Source organism: Myotis myotis, unplaced genomic scaffold (genome assembly GCF_014108235.1).
Source record: "Myotis myotis isolate mMyoMyo1 unplaced genomic scaffold, mMyoMyo1.p scaffold_m19_p_2, whole genome shotgun sequence".
Taxonomy (NCBI): domain Eukaryota; kingdom Metazoa; phylum Chordata; class Mammalia; order Chiroptera; family Vespertilionidae; genus Myotis; species Myotis myotis.
The window spans coordinates 5,098,357-5,116,994 of record NW_023416324.1 but is presented as its reverse complement, the minus strand read 5'-3'; the positions used below and the strand labels follow the sequence as shown (position 1 = coordinate 5,116,994).

The 18,638-nt window shown below is 46.8% G+C and overlaps 2 protein-coding genes across 7 annotated transcripts in view; one reads left to right on the top strand and one right to left on the bottom strand.

The window, feature by feature from the left end:
• MTOR (mechanistic target of rapamycin kinase) overlaps positions 1–18,638 on the top strand; it is a 119,222-nt gene that overhangs the window by 46,228 nt on the left and 54,356 nt on the right. The gene's annotated exons all lie outside the window — the stretch shown is intronic.
• Positions 1,011–6,880, bottom strand: ANGPTL7 (angiopoietin like 7). The gene is made up of 5 exons (XM_036347885.1): positions 6,279–6,880; positions 3,881–3,981; positions 3,123–3,317; positions 2,400–2,598; positions 1,011–2,156 (listed from the first exon to the last, which is right to left on the bottom strand). Exons 1-5 carry the CDS (start codon positions 6,646–6,648, stop codon positions 1,987–1,989), a joined length of 1,035 nt encoding a protein of 344 aa, XP_036203778.1. The 5' UTR covers positions 6,649–6,880; the 3' UTR covers positions 1,011–1,986.

Below are 18,638 nucleotides of genomic sequence, written 5' to 3'. Positions count from 1 at the left end.
AAAGAACCTCAGTTTTGTTTTAGTTGTGGGATATTGGGAAGTGAGAGAAACTCATGTACTTCTGCCATAGGCATCTTAGGCTCTTCCTTCTCTCATCTCCTTCTAACCCCCTGATCTTTTTATCCTGTCTTTTCTAGAAGTATTATGCTGGCTGCAAAGCATCTCAGATTCCACTGCCTGCCTTAGGAAGTTTCTGTTTGAATACCTGTCCCATAGGAAGCCCTACTCCAGTGTACTTTTCTATTCGGTTTATTTCTTTGAAAATTACCAAGGTTCTTGTTTTTGAGGTTAAGTAGGTTCTCAACAATCAAGGACCATTGATAATATTTAAAAATACTGAGTAGGAATCATGGCTTCCCATAAATGGTTCTTTTCGGCAAGAAAAAATGACTTCCTAAAGGTCAAGACTGTCATCTCTTGTGGCTAAAGATATTTTCCCTCTCTCAACGTGTTAGTTTCTTCAAGTAGAAAGTAGTTTGCAAAATGTTTTAAAGCCAGGTGATGACATTGGCCTCCATGGGAGTTAGGTAGGTGGGTAGGCCAGATCTGACCTCTTCTAGTGACTGTTGCCTTTTTAAAAGTCCCTCGTCTTTTCTTTTAATATGTTTTTATTGATTTTAGAGAGAGAGGATGGGAGAGGGATAGAAAGATAGAAATATTGATGAGAGAGAAACATCATCGATTGGCTGCCTCCTGCATGCCCCCTACTGGGGATCGAGACCGAAACCCCAGACATGTGCCCCCAACTGGGAATCGAACCAGCAACCTCTTGGTTCATGAATCAGTGCTCAACCACTGAGCCACACTGGCCAGCCTCGCCTTTTGATTTTTGGCCTCCTGCTGCTCCCATGGTTTCCTGAAGTCTGTAACGAATTCGGAGTCTCTTTCTCATTGTTTTCTGAGTTTTCACTTAAACTTTTTATCATGCTCTGAGTGGTAATGGTGATCATTTAAAAATGAACAAGTGTTAAAAGTTTATTGTAGAAGAAAAAAGAAACTTTGAACATTTGAAACAATCTATATTATATTTTTACAAAGCAAAATGCTTATAAACAGCATGAGTTATTAACTATAGTGCCATCTACTTTCATTTTTCAGCCAATTTTATAGACAAGATAAAAAAGGAAGCTCTTCAAGCTCTTTTCTTAAAGAGTAAATAAAAACAGATATATCTGTAGACTGAATCATTCCAGGCAGTGTCTAGACTGAATCATTTCAGGCAGTGTCCAGACTGAATCATTTCCGGCAGTGTCGTGCAAGCATCCATGAGGGAACTTATCACCACCGCCCGCTGAGCTCCCCGGCCACCACCAGACCCACTTCCTGCCTTCACTGCTGTGCCTTGATGAAGGCCGAGCAGAGGAGGCTCTCAGAGGCCAGCTGCAAGGCCCATTGCCTGGAGTTTCCTCCAATCAAGTCCAACCTGGGTCAGCTCACCTCCAGCAGGACAATTACTGTCTTTTTTTTTTTTTTTTAAGTGTAGACGGAAGGTAATTTCTTGGATTTAAAAATAGAAACTCTTCTCCCATTACCCCCTTTCATTCCTTTCTTTAACACCCAGGTCTTCTCCTTGGTGAACCAATATATATGATTCTCTTTAGCAAAGGGACTTGTTTTCTGCCCTCACTTCACCTTAGAAATGGATAAAGTCATCTGACAACTTTTTTTTTCATAGCAAAATCATGTGGAAAAAAGAAGCTGCTGCTGTGTCAGGGATCACGGCCACAAGAGCCCACTCAGGCAAGCCCCCCGAGAAGTCCGTGTCAGGACCCCTTCATTGTGTCCCAGTGCTTCCTCCCGTTACTGTAACATCCTGGGTCATATCATTGTATTGTGTTCCTCAAAGACTTACTCTCTCATTGGAGACTTTTCTCATAAGCCATTTGCCATTCACACCCTGTCTGTCCTCTCTTCCGGTCCTCCTCCGCCCTGCCCAGTCTCCATTGGTCTCCCATTTCTCCAGCCCTGCTCCGCAGCAGGCCTCCTTTAGGGCTGGAAGTCTTCTGGGCGGATCTTCATCTCCACCCGTTTGAGGGAGTAGGTAGAGCCGTGCCAGCCGTACCAGGTGATGCCGTCCAGGTGCTTGTTGTGCTCCCCGAGGCGGTAGAAGACTCCGTTGAGGTTGGAATCTGTGCAGCAGTTGTACCAGTATCCACCTGGCACAAGAGACAGATCAGCGCTAGTGGGCTGGGTGTATCCTCCTTCCCTTGGAAATGGCTGATAGATTAGGCTGCAGGGTTTGTTTAGTTGTTTTTTGACTAGTAGTTAAGCAATTGGGGCCAATATAAAAAGGAAGTACTGAAGCCAGGATACCAGCCATGCAGTTATAGTTCACACTTTCTCTTTAAGTGGGACTCTGGGTTGATACCCGAACTCCCCCCACCACCTCCAAATCTCACCTTTGCGGAGCTGTGCGCACTTGTCTAAGCAGTTGTCATTGTCCTTGTCCTTGGTGCTGAAGGCTGTATTGTTATGATAGATGAGGGCGTCGTTCCCCACATTACCACTGTAGTTCCCCAGAAAGAGGCGATAACTGTTCAGTTCATTGCCCAAAACAAAGTGGCTGTACTCGGCGTAGCGCACGTTGCCTTCCCAGTCCTGTCAGAGGAGGCAGAGCCTGAGAAAAACTGTGGCAGGTGACATTTCATCCCACCCTGCACTCCTCTCTCCAGCCGCAGCCACACATCTCTACTGCTAGGAATCAGAAAACAAGGGTCCCAGACCAAACTGCTCTCCTGAGTCACCATACGCCTTGGTTAGTCTCTCTTCCTGTATCCCCTCACTTCCTTGTATGTAAGGGTTAGATGTGTGTTTTTACAGTCTCCCCACTTAAAGATGTCATAAGAGTAATTTGAGAATATAGTGAGGCTATATTCTGGGTCAGTAAGGTTTGCACACAGAGGACCTTGTGTCCAGGTCACTGACTGTCGGATGACTCTGCTCTAGCCTGAGCCTGGCTCCTTCCTGTTGTACCTGCAGCCTCACTTTTCTGAAAAATGGGAATGAACCTATTCTTTCTCAACTGTACTGCAACCTGAAGGAAAACCGTCAGAATAAACATACAAGCCTAAAGTGAGTAAGAATAGGAATGTCCTCCCCAGAATTGTACAGTCATTGCTCACCTCCATCTCCACACGTAGCCGGGTTGGCCGTCTGGAGAGCCGGTGGATGTGTTCATTCCCCAGCCAGAAGTCCCCACGGATGCTGCCAAAGCCCTGCTTGTACTGCTTCCAGTCCCGGTAGAAGGAGACGAGGCCACTCTTTCGTCTCTGAATGATGGTCCAGCCACCACCTGCCATCTCCATGTCACAGAACACCTGGAGCAGAGAGAATGCTCTGGTCAGGGGCCCGCGGAGGCAGGAGCAGGAGCGTGGGGTGGACTTCACCTCCCTTTTCCCATCCCTGCAGAGGCAAGGGATGTGTGCATTTCCATGGTCCCCCAGGTGCACTAAAGCACAACTCTGCCCAGTGTGGGCGAGCTGGGGCAGGGTGGTTTGCTGAGGAAGACTTATGGGAATTTAGGATGGGGGCAGGTCAGTGCACATGGAGTTCGAAGGGAAAACTCCAGGTACTTCTGGTAGGCTCCCTCCATGGTCTCTCTTTTCTCTTCCCCCAAAGAGTAGCTGCTCTAGGACATGGCAAGAGATTTTAACTAGTTAGGTGGTGGTTCTAGAATTATTTAACCTGGTGTTTGGTTGATAACGGTTTGAAAGGGCCAAACAGATGGCTGGATTCCCCCTCCCCCATAATTTGAGTGTTTGGATAGTTCCCTGGGGTGTTTGTTCTGTTTTGAGTTTCCCTTTGCTAGACTCTGTCTAGCCCTGCTGTCCCTTTGAGCGCAAGGAGAACAGGGGTAGAGCATGGGTGGTGATGGCCTCACCTCCAACTCAGGGCTGCCCAGGAAGTCATCGGGAGGAAGCTTATACACTCCAGAGATGCGGTAGTTCTTCTGGTAGAGGGATGAACAGTCATAGATGGCATCTGCAAAAGGGACAGACCACAGCAGTGAGCGTGCACATCCTGGCTCCCTGGCAGCCAGGCCTTCCTGCTGCTTGGACATCGGCAGTTTAAGCACAGACTTAATTTCTGCCACAAAATTTGCGTAATTGTTCTGAACTAGGTAGTAGCTGCATGGGAGAGACCAAGACAGGTGTGTTTTGGCTTCTCTGGTGCTGGGACTGAGGGCTGGGGAAGCCCATCCCCTGGAGGGCATCAGTGTGACGAGCAAACAGGTGGTTTAAATAAATGATCCTGTGGTAGGTCTAGACCAGTGGTAGGCAAACTGCGGCTCGCGAGCCACATGCGGCTCTTTGGCCCCTTGAGTGTGGCCACGAAGTTTCAATCACACTGTATGTGCGCGCCCGCACGTGGTATTTTGTGGAAGAGCCACACTCAAGGGGCTGCAGTTTGCCGACCACTGGTCTAGACCATGAGTTCTGGGATTACTACAGTGTGTGAGGGCCACATAACATGCTGTCATAGATCCAACTTCTGGCACAGCCAGCCTCTGTTTCCAGGTAATTGCGAGTATCGTGAGGTTTTGTTGTTTCTTGATTTGTTTGGTTGATTGGTCGGTTTCGTTGTTTTTCAGAGGTAATGGCTACTAGGGCCCTGATTAAGGGAGACAGATTTATAATCTTACCTTTCCCCTGCCTTAATCTCACACTGCTAGACAATGGAAGTGCATTCTGAGGCACCCTTAGAGGCCTCCCCTGAACAGTTATTAGAACAAGGAAGTGAGAGCATTGGACAGGCCAGCTTTCATGCTGGGCTGATTTAAATGTGTCCAGGCTGCCCTGGGGCTCCTGCTTTATACCAGACTTGTCTCCTTATTCTAAATGTTGAAGACATTGTGGAAGGTCCAGCTTCCCTGAGAGGAGGCAGAGAGTGGGAACTCACTGACCAGAGAGCTTCTGCCCTCTGTGTCCTGGAGCTTCTCTTGGGCCTTCGAGAAGAGCACACAGACGGCAGAGCACGTCGGGGAGGGGAGCCTTGAGGATCCTGTCCTTTGCTGAACTTGAGGAGCTGCGTTTGACTCCATGAAACTCCCTGCTGGGAGGTGAGGAAACCCCATTTGGAGGAGCAGGGAGTGGCAGGCAGATTCATCTGTCCGCCCTGGTCTTCTTCATGTCCGATTTCATCTCATGGACCAAATCAGGACTCACTTATCTGGAAAATGGCCTAAGAATAGCTTTCTAGTCCCAAACTGAGGGTCAGGACGTACATGCTTAGAAAGTGATTTACACACATTGGTTTCTTTTTTTTTTTTCTTTTTTTTTTTCCCCACATTGGTTTCGATAACAGAATTGTTAACCTTAATTTCATTTGAACTGAGACTAACCAGTGACTTACTCTATTCTTAGTTCTTGATTTAGTTTGTAGTGTGACCAGAAAGTTTTTATATCAGCAAGAAGTGACTTATCTATAGGATATGCTCCTGATAACTAATAATTTTGGAAAACCAAATTTCTCTCTAATAAATTCACCTTGACCGGTCTGAGCCAAGGTAATCAGAAGCTGAAAGTTATTTTGCAGGAGAAAACATTAAGTGTGTCTTATTTTTGGCTTCCCAAAAATCCAAATTTCAACATTACCTTTTCTTATTTTCTATATTATTGGGCAGAATTTTATTTTAGATCATGGGGAAAATACAGAAATATCAGAATTGAGGAACCTTGAGGACCCTGCCCGTTCCTGAAGACAGGAATTTTTCAAATGGCTTTGGGTCATGTCCATACACTTCATTCTGAGCCAGTGAGAAGACAGTTGGCAGAGAGATGGTACCAAATCCCATTTATGCCCATTCCATAATGTTAGAGACATGAGAGAACTTCTAGAGTAACAGATGCTGTGGTTTTGGTGTTCGCTCCTGCTTCCTTGGAACCGAGGGTGCAGCCTGTCGGCTCTGGGTTACGAAGGGGACCAATGAGGAAACTTGAGCCCTCTTTCTAAGACTTGCTGTGTGACTTTGGGCAAACCACGTAATCTCTGTGCTCCAAGATGGTAATTCATACCTTCAGTGTGCTGGGACATTGTGTTAATAAAAGAGACCTGTGAAGGTACTGGGTAAATTTACAGAACATTAGAAATCAAAATAAATACTTCCTAAGCCTTTAGTAAAGCGAAAAGAGAGCTGGTAGCACGTACCCGAGAAAGTGTATCTCCAAAGAACCCCCCAAATTGTTCTGACCAGGTTATCTAGAAGCAATGTACAGACAGGAGACACTGGGCTATTTGAGGGCAAGGTGGTGAGAAACGTGAGGACACATGCTCCTTACCTGCCGAGGTCTGCGTGACCGTCTGCGCTGCCTGCAGCTGCATGATGTCAATCTGGTTGTTCATTTCAGAGTACTTGCTCTCGGCCTCCGTGAGCCGCGACTCCATACGCTTGGTGTTGCTCTCCAGTTCCATCACCTGCATGACCACACTGACCCAGTCCTTCTCCTGCTTCTTGCTCAGTTCACTCAGCAGGCTGCTTAGGTTGGCAATTTGGGCCTTGAGCTCCTTCACCTCCTCACAGCAGGCGGCCACTTTGAGCTGCCCAGGTGTCTTGCGCTTAGGGGGCTTCTGCGGCCACACTGGGTGGCTGACAGAGACCAAGATGAAAATGCAGAGCCAGGTCACAGCTGAGAGAGGTTTCTTCAGCATCTTTCGTGGGTCTGGGTGAGGAAGGCTCTTCCTGTGGGGAAATCTGGATCTGCCCGGCCAAGGCTTGCAAAGCTGCAGCAATTAAAACCTCACACTTGCACTCTTGATGAGCTCACCACTGTTTTCTCTTTCCTGGCTCTTTCTTAGCCTTTGTCAAAGCTTGAGCTTCTGAAAGTGCAGCTTAATGGGGTATCCTATAGCTTTCCTCCCCAAGCCTAATGCTCCACAAACTCAGCATCTTAAATATCATTTGCTGCCTGCACCTCCACCCCGTGTGCATGGCGCTTTAGCCCCTCCCAGCTCATCTGGGAGGGTCAGGTGCCTGTTGGGTGAAGTCAGCGTAAACTTAGGCCAGAGAAGGGGAGGAGGGAGACAGGGCAAGTCTTTCTTTCCTTGCCGGCACAGTCTCTGGACCCAGACAAGAGGACTGTGAATTTGTGTGTTTCTAGTTTTGCCTATTAGATTATGCCCTTGCCAGCCACTGGCTCAGCTCTAGCAGCAAGCAGAGCAGGGACAGGGAATTTCCAAATTCCATTCTAAAGGTTATATAACCATGGGGTGAGCGCAAGGTGGGCAAAGAGAATTGGGAATAAGATTCCACTCAGCCGGGGAGGCCTGTTAATGTAATCCATGCTGTTTATAGGAGGATCTGGCCTACTGCATGTGCTTTTAACAGGGCTGCTTCTTCCTTCCTCTGGTGTCATTCAGTGTTTCACAAAACCCCCATCCGACCTGGATCTAACACCATCTCACATTTGCACATTTACAACTTAGAAAAGCTCTAGAAAGAGGAAGATGGAGTAAATCTCTTAGGAAGCAAAAAAATGACTTTGTAGTTTGTATGCACAGGACTTGCTCGATTATCTTTCTTTTTACGTACTTTCTCCTTCAACAGAGCAGGCTTCTCACACTTGACTTTAGCAAGATGTCAGAGGTGACAGCAGGGATGAAAACTCAGGAGTAATTGGTCACCCACATTTCCATTGGTCTTCAGGCAGAACAGAGAATCCTTGGCCCATGGGTTCATGCTTGGAAAATACATTAAATCATAGAGAAAAGAGTCCCATCACCGAATAAAGCCATATCTCTAGTCTCATTTTCCACTTCCTGTGCCATATGGTGCAAATCTGAAATTATTCTCTATATATCCCTGAAAACAGGTATATTGTAATTTTTCACGTACTATAATTGAAGGGCACTCTTCCTTTGAGAACAAATGGAAAAAAACTGGGATTTTAGCAACCATAAATCCTTAAAATGAGGTTTTCACTAAGAATGTATACAAAGCTCCCTTTGTCCTTAAACAGTAACCCTGTCTTTGGAACATACTCTTTCGCTTTCCAAGTTATGGCACCACTGAGGCAGTTCCTGGTCTGCTCGGCCTGGGTCCTTCACACACAAGCCAAGCCGACCCCTGACAACTTTTCTTCCCTGCCATGCCCCCCCCCCCCCCCCCCGAGTCCTTTCCGGTCAGGGCTTCTAGCTTCTCAGAAAGTCCTTTCTGTCCAGGCAGCTGGAGTTACCAAACAATTTTTTTTCCTCAGAATAAAAAAGCAGTAGAGGATGACGTGGATCAGGGTTTGTTTTCTCACGTTGTCTCCTTGGCCTGCTAAAGGGTGAGGATGTTGCTGGCACCCTATAGCAAGTTATCGTTCAGCCCGAAAGAGGCTGTTTACAATTGGCACTGTCAACTGGTCCCAGATCTCTTCTCGCAAATGTCTAGCCCAGCTGGGCTCTACAGTCTCAGCTCCATGGAGTTCATTTCATTAACTTGAGTCTGATCCCAACTGCCAGCCTCTGACACAGGGTCTGCTGAACTCCAAGAGGATCTTCAATAGTCTGCTAGCCATCAAGTGACACTGAGCTCAGTCGTGTGCCACGGACGTGGTGTGCGCCATGCAGTCATGACCCTTGGAGCTCCCATGTAGCGGAGTCTAGGGGAACCATCATGGACCAGTGGAGCTTTATGGATTCCGTCAGCTTTTTGTTTGTTCTTCCTGGGAGCTGTTTCCCCCACTAAACAGGAAATGTTGGAAGTAGGTGTTCATATCTGGGCAGAAAATGAACCAGTTGTTCATATTTGCAACCCATGTAGGCAGTCCTTTCTAAGAAAGGTAGGAGGGGGTTTGGCTCACAGCTCTGGCTTTTAGCATGAGTGCCTATGCTCTGACATGTCTTTTCTGGAAACTTATTTCTAACATAAGGCATAAGTTGGAAACTGGCTTTTCTTATTTGAAGATTTTCTTAACTCGCCTAAGCTGCCCAGATGTCAATAACACCCCCCACCCCCAAATTTTGAATAAAATAGCCAATTAAGGGTATTCCCCATGCCAGGAGATGATCTACCCTCCAGAACATCCACAACCCTTCGACATCCTAAATCTGAATTTCTGAAAGAAGGCAAAGTAAGCCCTTGTTTTGAGTACAGCTAAGCCCATAGAGAAAACCAGGAAGAATATGAGACCAGAGCATTTCCTTCTCTCAGAGGCTTTCACTCCCTTCTCTAAAAATGGGAATTAACTGGAAAAATATGGAGGAACCTGGGTTGGATACCTTAGAGTTTTTCCTTTTCTCCATTTTGCTGGTGGTGAAAGGGATCAGCTTGGTGCTCCCAGGGAAAGCTGGTTTTGAAAAGAAAGCTTATATTCTTAATGAGAAAAGCCAGTGAGCTTTTACTTAGCTTGGAAGTTCCCACCGACCACAGTCCGGGCTGCACAGCCTTGGCTGGCACTGAGGCCTGGCAGCATTCAAGCAGCCCGAGGGCAACCGCTGGGAAGGGCCTAGCGGAGGTCTCTCCTCCAAATGGGACTGTCATGTCTCATTTTCTTGAAAATGCCCCCATTGGAGAGAAAGGCTTCTTTTCTAAAGAATCCCTACCCCTGCCTACTCTTACACCATCGCTTTCAAAATCGGTGAGGGAGCCCTAGCCAGGTTGCTCAGTGGATAGAGCGTCGACCAAAGGGTCGAGGGTTCAATTCTCTGTTCCTCCCCCTTCCTTCCTCTCTCTCTCAAAAATTAATGGAAAAAAATCCTTGGGGACGATTAACAAACAAAGTAATTGGTGAGGGAGAGAAACAGCTGCCTTCAGAATCAGACTCTGTTATTGAAAAGGTACATCTTAGAAGAACCTGCCTTGCCGTTAGTTAGTGTACTTCATGGGAATATTTTACTTCTGAAGTCTCTTCATGAGTCACCCTTTTATCACTCAGTCCTATTTCTATCTCACTTACAGCCCAAGTCCATCACAGAAGCTATTTCCATCTGTTCCCCAAACCTTCTAGTTTGCCACTTCTACCAAAGAGGACAACCTGGATGTCTTAGAAACCATTTCTCTCAGGCCTCCTCCTGGAGCCGATTATTTAATTAGAGCACCTAGCACAACAGTCAATCTCAGATCTCTCTCAGGACTTTGTAGCAACCACTTGTTCTGTTAGCCAGGATGCAAGCTGCAGCACCAGTCCAGCCTCAAGTGCTTCGCAGTCCACTTGGAGAAGCAGACAGCCGAACTTTAGGACAGTGTGACATGCTAGGATAGGGGACACAGAGGAGGATTGTTCAACCAAGATGAGCTTCGGGAAGGCCTCCCAAGGGAAGTGGGCAGGGGCACTGTGGGCAGAGGTACAGCAATGAGAATGCGGGTGGTGAGCATGCTGAAGAGTCCGGAGGCAGAGGGCTCGGGTAGTTCAGGCTGGAGAGGTGGAGGGGAGCCAGGCCTTAGGGACTGCATGAGTCCACGTGAGGAGTGTGATTGTTATTCTGGGGACAGAGGGCTGTGGAGAAATCCAAGAAGCTTTTACCTCTTGCTGCTTTGTTTTCCTGAGTCTTACCAGGAAAGTGGCTTTTGTCGCTGCCAAATAAGATTTTTAACTGGATATGGGTGGCTTAGAACATTGAATTTCTTAAAATTGCAAAGCATTCATATTAAATGCCCTGAAGGAGTCAGCTGGCTTGAGGCTTAAAGAAGTGGTATATGAAGGGCTTTAAATGCTTGGGTAAGAATCAAACAAATCTGGGTTCTAATCCCTGATTTAATTTGATAGTTATATCTAATCCCAGATATAACTTGATAGTTCTATGACTCTGGGCAAATTAAAGTACATAATTTCTCTGAGTCTACCAGTGCGAAATGGAAATAAAAATAACTACTTCACCTCACAGGATTTATGTGAGGATTAAGTTAAATAAAGCAAAGGATTAAAAATAGCTAAGGCATTTTTGAATAAGAAAAGTGAAACTAGAGGAATTATACTACTAGAAGTCAGATTTATCATAAAGCTACAGTAATTAAGGCAGTATAGTATTGGCACAAGGATAGGCACATAGATAAGTGGGACAGAATTAAACATCCCACACATATATGGACACCTGATTTATGACAACATAGCACCACAGAACAGTGAGGAAAGGACAGTCTTCAGTAAGCACTGCTGGGTGAGTTAGCCTCATAGGGGATTGTGGGGGAAGCTCTGACCCTTACCTCACACCACACACAAAACTTCAAGTCCAGAGGAGATTTAAACTCTAAATGTGAAAGGTAAAACTGAAGCTTCTGGAAGATAACATAGGAGTTATCTTCAGCATTTTGGGATGAGCAAAGATTTCTTAAACAAGATATTAAAAACACTAACCACATCTCTCTTGGGAGCAACTAAGATGGCGGCATAGGTAAACACCGGGAAATTATTGCCTCACACAACAATTGAAAATTACCCCAAAGGACTGAGCAAACATCATCCAGAACAACAGGAAGGCTGGCTGAGTGTAAATTCCACAACTAGAAGGAAAGAAAAGCACGCTGAGAGCCAGAGGCGCTGCGGAGGTGAAGTGCAGAGGTACAGCGGCGCGCGCGCGCGCGAGGAAAGGGGGTGGCGCCTGAGGACGCGGCTGTCTTTTTGAATCACAAACTCCCGACGGCTCTGAACTCCGGTTCCGGGAAGTCTCTGGGGACCCAGGTCTCACACGGGGAGAAGCTGGTCTGTCCGGCAGCGAGCGAACTTGAGGGCGGCTTTCCCTCAGAGGTGCTTGCAGCCGTTACCGGAACACTGAGACGCGCGACTCCGGGCGGAGAATCGGCCATGGCCGCTTTCTCCGCCCTCTGACTCCCTGAGACCCCGCCCCACCCAGGCTGCCGCAGAGGCTTTTGCATGTGAATGTACCTAACTGCAGCCGAACCAGGCAGACCTGGAACTTCCAAGAGAAGGCCCAAGGCCCCGCAGCGGCTTGCATTGCTTCACAGCTGAGCCTCTTCGTGGCTCCTGCTGTGTGGCCTCAGGCAGAGGCTGAATTAGCACCTCCTTAGATCCAGGAGCCACTGTACCCAGTGGTCAGAGGGGGTCCATCCAGACTGCAACTCCTCAGATCCATAAGGGACGCACTCAGGGAGCAGACTCAGTGAGCACCAAAGCCCCACTGAAGCAAGTCTTGCCCCAGAAGGGTATCTTCAGCACAGAAGTTCTCCCACTTTAGACACAGCTGATTCTCACAGCCAATTGGCCTGGAGGTCAATTCCTCCCAGTGATTCTACAACAACCAAGGCACCAAGAGTGCACCAAGAGTGTCTACCCCAGGTAACTGGGGAGGCTGAGCTACTGGGCCCTACAGGACACCTGGCGCACAGGGCCACTCTATCAACACAGGGAAGCTGCCAAAATGCGGAGACAAAGAAACAGGTCACAAATGGCAGAAATGGAGGAAAGCAAACGATTGGATATAGAGTTTAAGGCCACGGTTATAAGGTTTTTCAAGAATTTTATGGAAACCGCCGATAAATTTAATGAATCCCTCAATAAGTATAGGGAGACCATGGAGGACATGAAAAAGGACCAACTAGAAATTAAGCATACACTGACTGAAATAAAGAATAATTTACAGAGATCCAGCAGCAGACAAGAGGATCCCAAGAATCAAGTCAAAGATTTGAAATACAAAGAAACAAAAAATACCCAACCGAAAAAGAAAAAAGAAAAGAGATTCCAAAAATATGAAGATAGTGTAAGGAACCTCTGGGACAACTTCAAGCGTACCAACATCAGAATTATAGGGGTACCAGAAGGAGAGAGAGGGCAAGATATTGAAAACCTTTTTGAAGAAATAATGACAGAAAACTTCCCCTACCTGGTGAAAGAAATGGACTTACAAGTCCAGGAAGCGCAGAGAACCCCAAACAAAAGGAATCCAAGGAGGACCACACCAAGACACATCATAATTAAAATGCCAAGAGCAAAAGATAAAGAGAGAATCTTAAAAGCAGCAAGAGAAAGACAGTCAGTTACCTACAAGGGAGTACCCATACGACTGTCAGCTGATTTCTCAACAGAAACCATGCAGGCCAGAAGAGAGTGGCAAGAAATATTCAAAGTGATGAATAGCAAGAACCTGCAACCAAGATTACTTTATCCAGCAAAGCTATCATTCAGAATAGAAGGTCAGATAAAGAGCTTCACGGATAAGAAAAAGCTAAAGGAGTTCATCACCACCAAACCAGCATTATATGAAATGCTGAAAGGTATTCTTTAAGAAGAGGAAGAAGAAAAAGGAACTCTTACCATTTGCCACAGCATGGATGGAACTTGAGAGCGGATAAATACCACAGGATCTCACTCATTTGTGGAATATAATGAACAACATAAGCTGATGAACAAGGACTGATCCAGAGACGGAGAGGCATTGATTGGACTGTCGGGACTTGGAGGGAAGGTAGGGGAGGGTGGGGGTAAGGGGGAAAGATCAACCAAAGGACTTATATGCAAGCATATAGGCCTAACCAATGGACATGGACAACGGGGGGGTGAGGGCATGACCGGGGGTGGGGGGGGGTGGGGGGTAGAGGGTAACGTGGGGACAAGGACACATATGTAATATCTTAATCAATAAAAAATATATTAAAAAAACAAAAAAAAAACAAAACACTAACCACAAAGGAAAACATGCAGTAAAAGTAGTCATTTGTGTGCATTAGAAGACACCATGGAGAGACTGAAAAGGCAATAAGATATCTCCACCATACATCTGTGTATATTGTATCCAAAGTACATATACATAGAACTCATTAATTTTTTTAAAGGTGGCCAGATGTGAACAGGCACTCACAAAAGAGGACATCCAAAAGGCCAATAAATGCCTGAAAAACTGGTCAAGCTCCTTAGTCATTATAGAAAGTCAAATTAAAACTATAAAATGCTACTACATACCAATCAAAATGGCTGAAATGGAAAACACTGAAAATACCAAGTGCTGGCAAAGACATGGAGCAATTGGGATTGTCATACATTCAGTGGGAATGTAAATTGGTGAAACCACTTTGGAGAGCAACATGTCCAGTGTCATCGAAAGCCGAACATACCCTGTAACCCAGCAATTCCACTTCAGGAATATCCCGAACGGAAATGTGAATGCGCCAAAGACACGTGCGAGAACGTTTGTAGGAACACCACACACAATAGCCAAATACTGACAACGACCTAACCTAAATGGCAGTCAACAAAAAAATAGGTAAATTGTGGTCTATTCGTACAGTAAAATACTGTTCAGCAATAGTGAAAACTACTATGGCATGCAGCAACATGGCTGCGTCACACAAACATAATGTTGAGCGTTTAAACCAAGTCAAACCCTGGCAGAGCCCACCCATTGTGTCAGAAGTCAGATAGTTGTTACCGCTGGGCATGAGGAAGGAGCTGTGGTTGGGAGAAGGCTCGGGTGCTTCTGGGATGCTGCCATGTGTTGTGTTCTGTTTCTTGGTCTGGATGGTAGTTCCAAGGGTTTCTTCACTTTGTGTGATAACTTATCCAGCTGTACCCCGTGTATACTTTCCTGTATATGTGTGTGTTGTGCTTCAACTAGGAAGTTTCTTTAAAAATAGTGTACATAAACACCAGTAGAATAATATCTGACACATGGTCAGTGTCCAGCAAATAATAAGTATTATTTTTTAGGTAGGTGATTATCATCTGATCAGAAAAGCCTCCCCTGCCCACCCGAATTTAACTACATGTCTAAGCCAGCCGTGGGCAAACTACGGCCCGCGGGCCGGATCCGGCCCGTTTGAAATGAATAAAACTATTGGAAAAAAAGACCCTACCCTTTTATGTAATGATGTTTACTTTGAATTTATATTAGTTCACACAAACACTCCATCCATGCTTTTGTTCCGGCCCTCTGGTCCAGTTTAAGAACCCATTGTGGCCCTCGAGTCAAAAAGTTTGCCCACCCCTGGTCTAAGCACTCTGTTTTCTTTGTGGTATTTACCTCCACAGCACCTACTGCAGTTTGGTTTTTGTACATCTACTTCATCCACCTGTAAGCTCTGTGAAAGCAAAGACCATCACAGTAGCTCTAGCATCTGACACTTAGCACAAAGCTGAAGGCAAGAGATACTTAATTGGAACATGTCAGATGAAAGACTGAATTCCCAGCAGCAGGTTCTGTCCCTCTAAATTAGTGGTTCTCAACCTTGACTGCACATTAGAATCACCTGGGAATCTTTTTAAAATCCTGATTTCTGGGCCTCATCCTCCGGAAATTCTGTTTCTTTGTTATGGGGTGGGGCCACAACATTAGTAACAAAGAAACAGAATTTCCGGAGGATGAGGCCCAGAAATCAGGATTTTAAAAAGATTCCCAGGTGATTCTAATGTGCAGCAAGGTTGAGAACCACTGCTCTAAATGAACATCTGTTATGGAGACTTAGCATCTCTCTCCATGGCCAGTGTTTTATGGTAAGGTCTTCATTGTAGGGTACTGCATGCTCTCCTGCTTTAAGTCCATTTTTCTTCCATAGATCATAGTTTTTTTGTTTGTTTTTTTATAGGTCGTAGTTAAAGAATCAAAGTGAGAACTGGAAGAGTTGAGATCTTTTTTAATCAATAACTTGAGGTAGCATCCTTATAGTATAACTAGTGGCCTGGTGGACAAAATTCATGCATGGGGCAGGGATGTCCCTCAGCCTGGCCTGCACCCTCTCCAATCTAGGACCCCTCAGAGGATGTCCGACTGCCGGTGGGATTTGGCCTAAACCGGCAGTTGGACATCCCTCTCGCGATCCGGAACCACCTAACTGCTCACCTGCTTGCCTGCCTGCCTGATCGCCCCTAACCACTCTGCCTGCCGGCCTGCTTGCCCCCAACTGCCCCCTGCTGGCCTTCTCGCCCCCAACTGCCCCTCCTTGCCGACCTGATCACCCCCATCTGTCCCCCCACCCCGCCGGCCTGATCACCCCCAACTGCCCCCCCCCCCCCCCCCCGGCGTGTCACCCCTAACTGCCTCTGCCTCGGCCCTGCCACCATGGCTTTGTCCGGAAGGTATCCTGGTCTAATTAGTATATTACCCTTTTATTAGCATTGATCCCTTTGTATCCCTGAAAACCATCAATTTGTGTCTCACCCCTCTTTCTTTACCTGTGAAAATCAGCGAGAGGACCACAGAGCAGTGGGTAGGGTTTTGCCCCACTCCTGTTTATTCTGGAGGCCTGTGTAAATGGCATACTTACTCACTTCAGCCTGCATGGGCCTATCAGTAACCTTCATCACTGCCAAGGGGCCATATGCAGCTGCTAATGTTGAAGACAGAAAAAAGAAAATAACATGTCCCAATAAAAACAGCCATGTCTCTGGTAGCTATATTCCCCATATTGTATCCAGGAACCTAACAAATCTTGTGGGCATCAAATGCCCATTACATTGTAATTGTAGACCATCACTGTTAACCAGAGTTAGAACCCTGTCGGGGATGGGGATGGAGCAGGACAAGATGACAAGCTGGGGCCCAACTGCCCTGCAGAGCTTCCCTTCAGGCTGCACCTCTGCTGCCCTGACTTAGACAGCACTAACGGGAAAGTGGTCTGTAATTCCTTAAGAATGTTGGAGGATTTGAGCCAGTTGTGCCTGAGCAGCCAATTAATGGCAGCAGTGACTGGGCTTTACGGTCTTCAGGAGAGGCCTAGATGGATGAACAAAACCGCTCTGTGTCTTAATTCTGAACACATGTTCCCAAGGTGTCTATTGTGTTGCTTGGAAGTATGAGTCCTGCTTTTACAGTTGTTTCCTGGCTTCCAGAAAAGGTACACTGTCTCATTTTTTCCCTGCACCTCTGCTGGAAGAAAAAACACGGTCCAGAAGGGTAAGGATTTGCTCAAAGCTCCTCACTTCTCGGTAAAAACACATTCCAAACCTCTGGGCTCATGCTGACTTCAAAAGTGCCATTGTGCCTCTAGGAACCTGTACTCCTTGTAGCAAAGCTCCAAGCAGCGAAGAGTGGGCGAGTGCAGGAAGCCCAGTGTAGCCAGAGGACAAGCACAGGTTGTGTCTTTCTTTGTAGCCCCATCATTTCTGTAATGCCTTTTCACAGCCAGCCACACCCCAGAGGTCAGGTCTGTCGCCTGTCACCAATAGAGTGTAATTTATCTGGCTAATCTGAAGACTTCCTGCAGGGTCACTGTACAATAGTTTGCATTTGTAGAGCATCTTATAAACCCCAAGGAAGGCTCTTTTCCGTGCAGGAAGCTGGTCCTGCATGAGGAGCTGTACAGAGGGGATGGTCCTAGGGTTTCTCCTCAAGTTGACCAAGAGGGCAGAGGGTCCTCGATTGCAGCCCCAGCCCATTCTTCAGGGAGGAGCTTGCTGTAGTTTAGCGGTAGCCCTCTGCGCTTCCACTGCATCTGGCTCATCCTCAGGAACCCCTCGAGCCTTAGGACCACTAATGGTGACTCAAGCTGCTGCTGCTGTTTATGTATCACTACACGGTGGGGGTGAGGGCAAACTGCTGACAACTAAACAGTGTCACAGTGCTCTGAAACCTTGAATTGTGTGCTGCATCACGATTGCAGAGACGTTCAAGCGTGAAAAAAGTGTGTGTCAGAACTGATGAAATACAGATGCTGGGTTCTGCCCCACCGCGCCCTCTGACAGTTTGTTCCGGTGACAAAGCAATGATCAGTGGTGACATATTGGTCTCCTCAAATTCTTTTGGACATCTCATTGGCTCGGAATGTTGACAATCCAGTCCTCTTCTGTCAGCTTTTCCTTACCAAGGAGTAGGCACATTTTTCCCCCCGATCCCAGAATGGGGATCAGTATTTTTACAATGCCGCCTGACTCCTTAATGGAGTAAAAAGGCCAGCTCACATCTGCTTATACAGTTAAATGTGGAGAGTTCGAAGCTGCCAGGTCACTAGATGCCAGCTCATTTCATTTTTGTTTCCCAACTTCATCCACATAATAGACTGAGTCAGAGCTCTTGGACTTTGAGAAGCCAAGAAATCAGGATTTTACCCAAAGTATCAACTGCTTGGAGTCAAGGTAGTTGAAAATAAGCTTTGGATTCAATCTGTCAGCCCTCTCCCTTTTGTTCCTTTTCTCCCTCCTTTTCCTGGCAGCTTCTTTCTAATCATCTCTCAGAGCTCTTCATTTCGCTCTGGATGGGAAGAAAAGGCCAGGAGAGAAACCTCCAGGCATCACCAGAAAAGGAGCAGAGCTCATTGTTGTAGAATAAAAAGATAATGGCCAATTTGTCAAGAAGTGTTGACAAGAAAGATAAAGTTGGAAGTAATTACCTGGCTGACATGCTGGGAGTGATGTGCCTGCCAATAGCTCCCTAAATCAGCCAGAGCCTTGGAGATGTGACAGCCATTCATCATTTTTACAGCACACCTCTGACAGGCCCCTGGGTTGCACAAATCGAGTGCTTTGACATTTCGGGGCTGTGCAGCCCTCCTGTGTCTAATGCTGGGTTGTACTAGGGCACCCGGGTCCCGGGTCCCCCAGGAGGTGCCTGGAGGTGATGTGTAAAACGGGACAGCTTGCCTGGCTTATCGCTGAGGGTGGTGCTCATTCTCAGGGGACGGGCACTGACGTCTAGGCCTGACCTTGAAGACTGTAGGACATCACTTAATGAGCATAGAGGTGCTGACCGTGAGCTCCCAAGCAGCTCTCCTGGGGGCCTGGTCTTCGACAAGTGCCACTCCCAGCCAGCCCAGAGGGTACACCCACGAGACT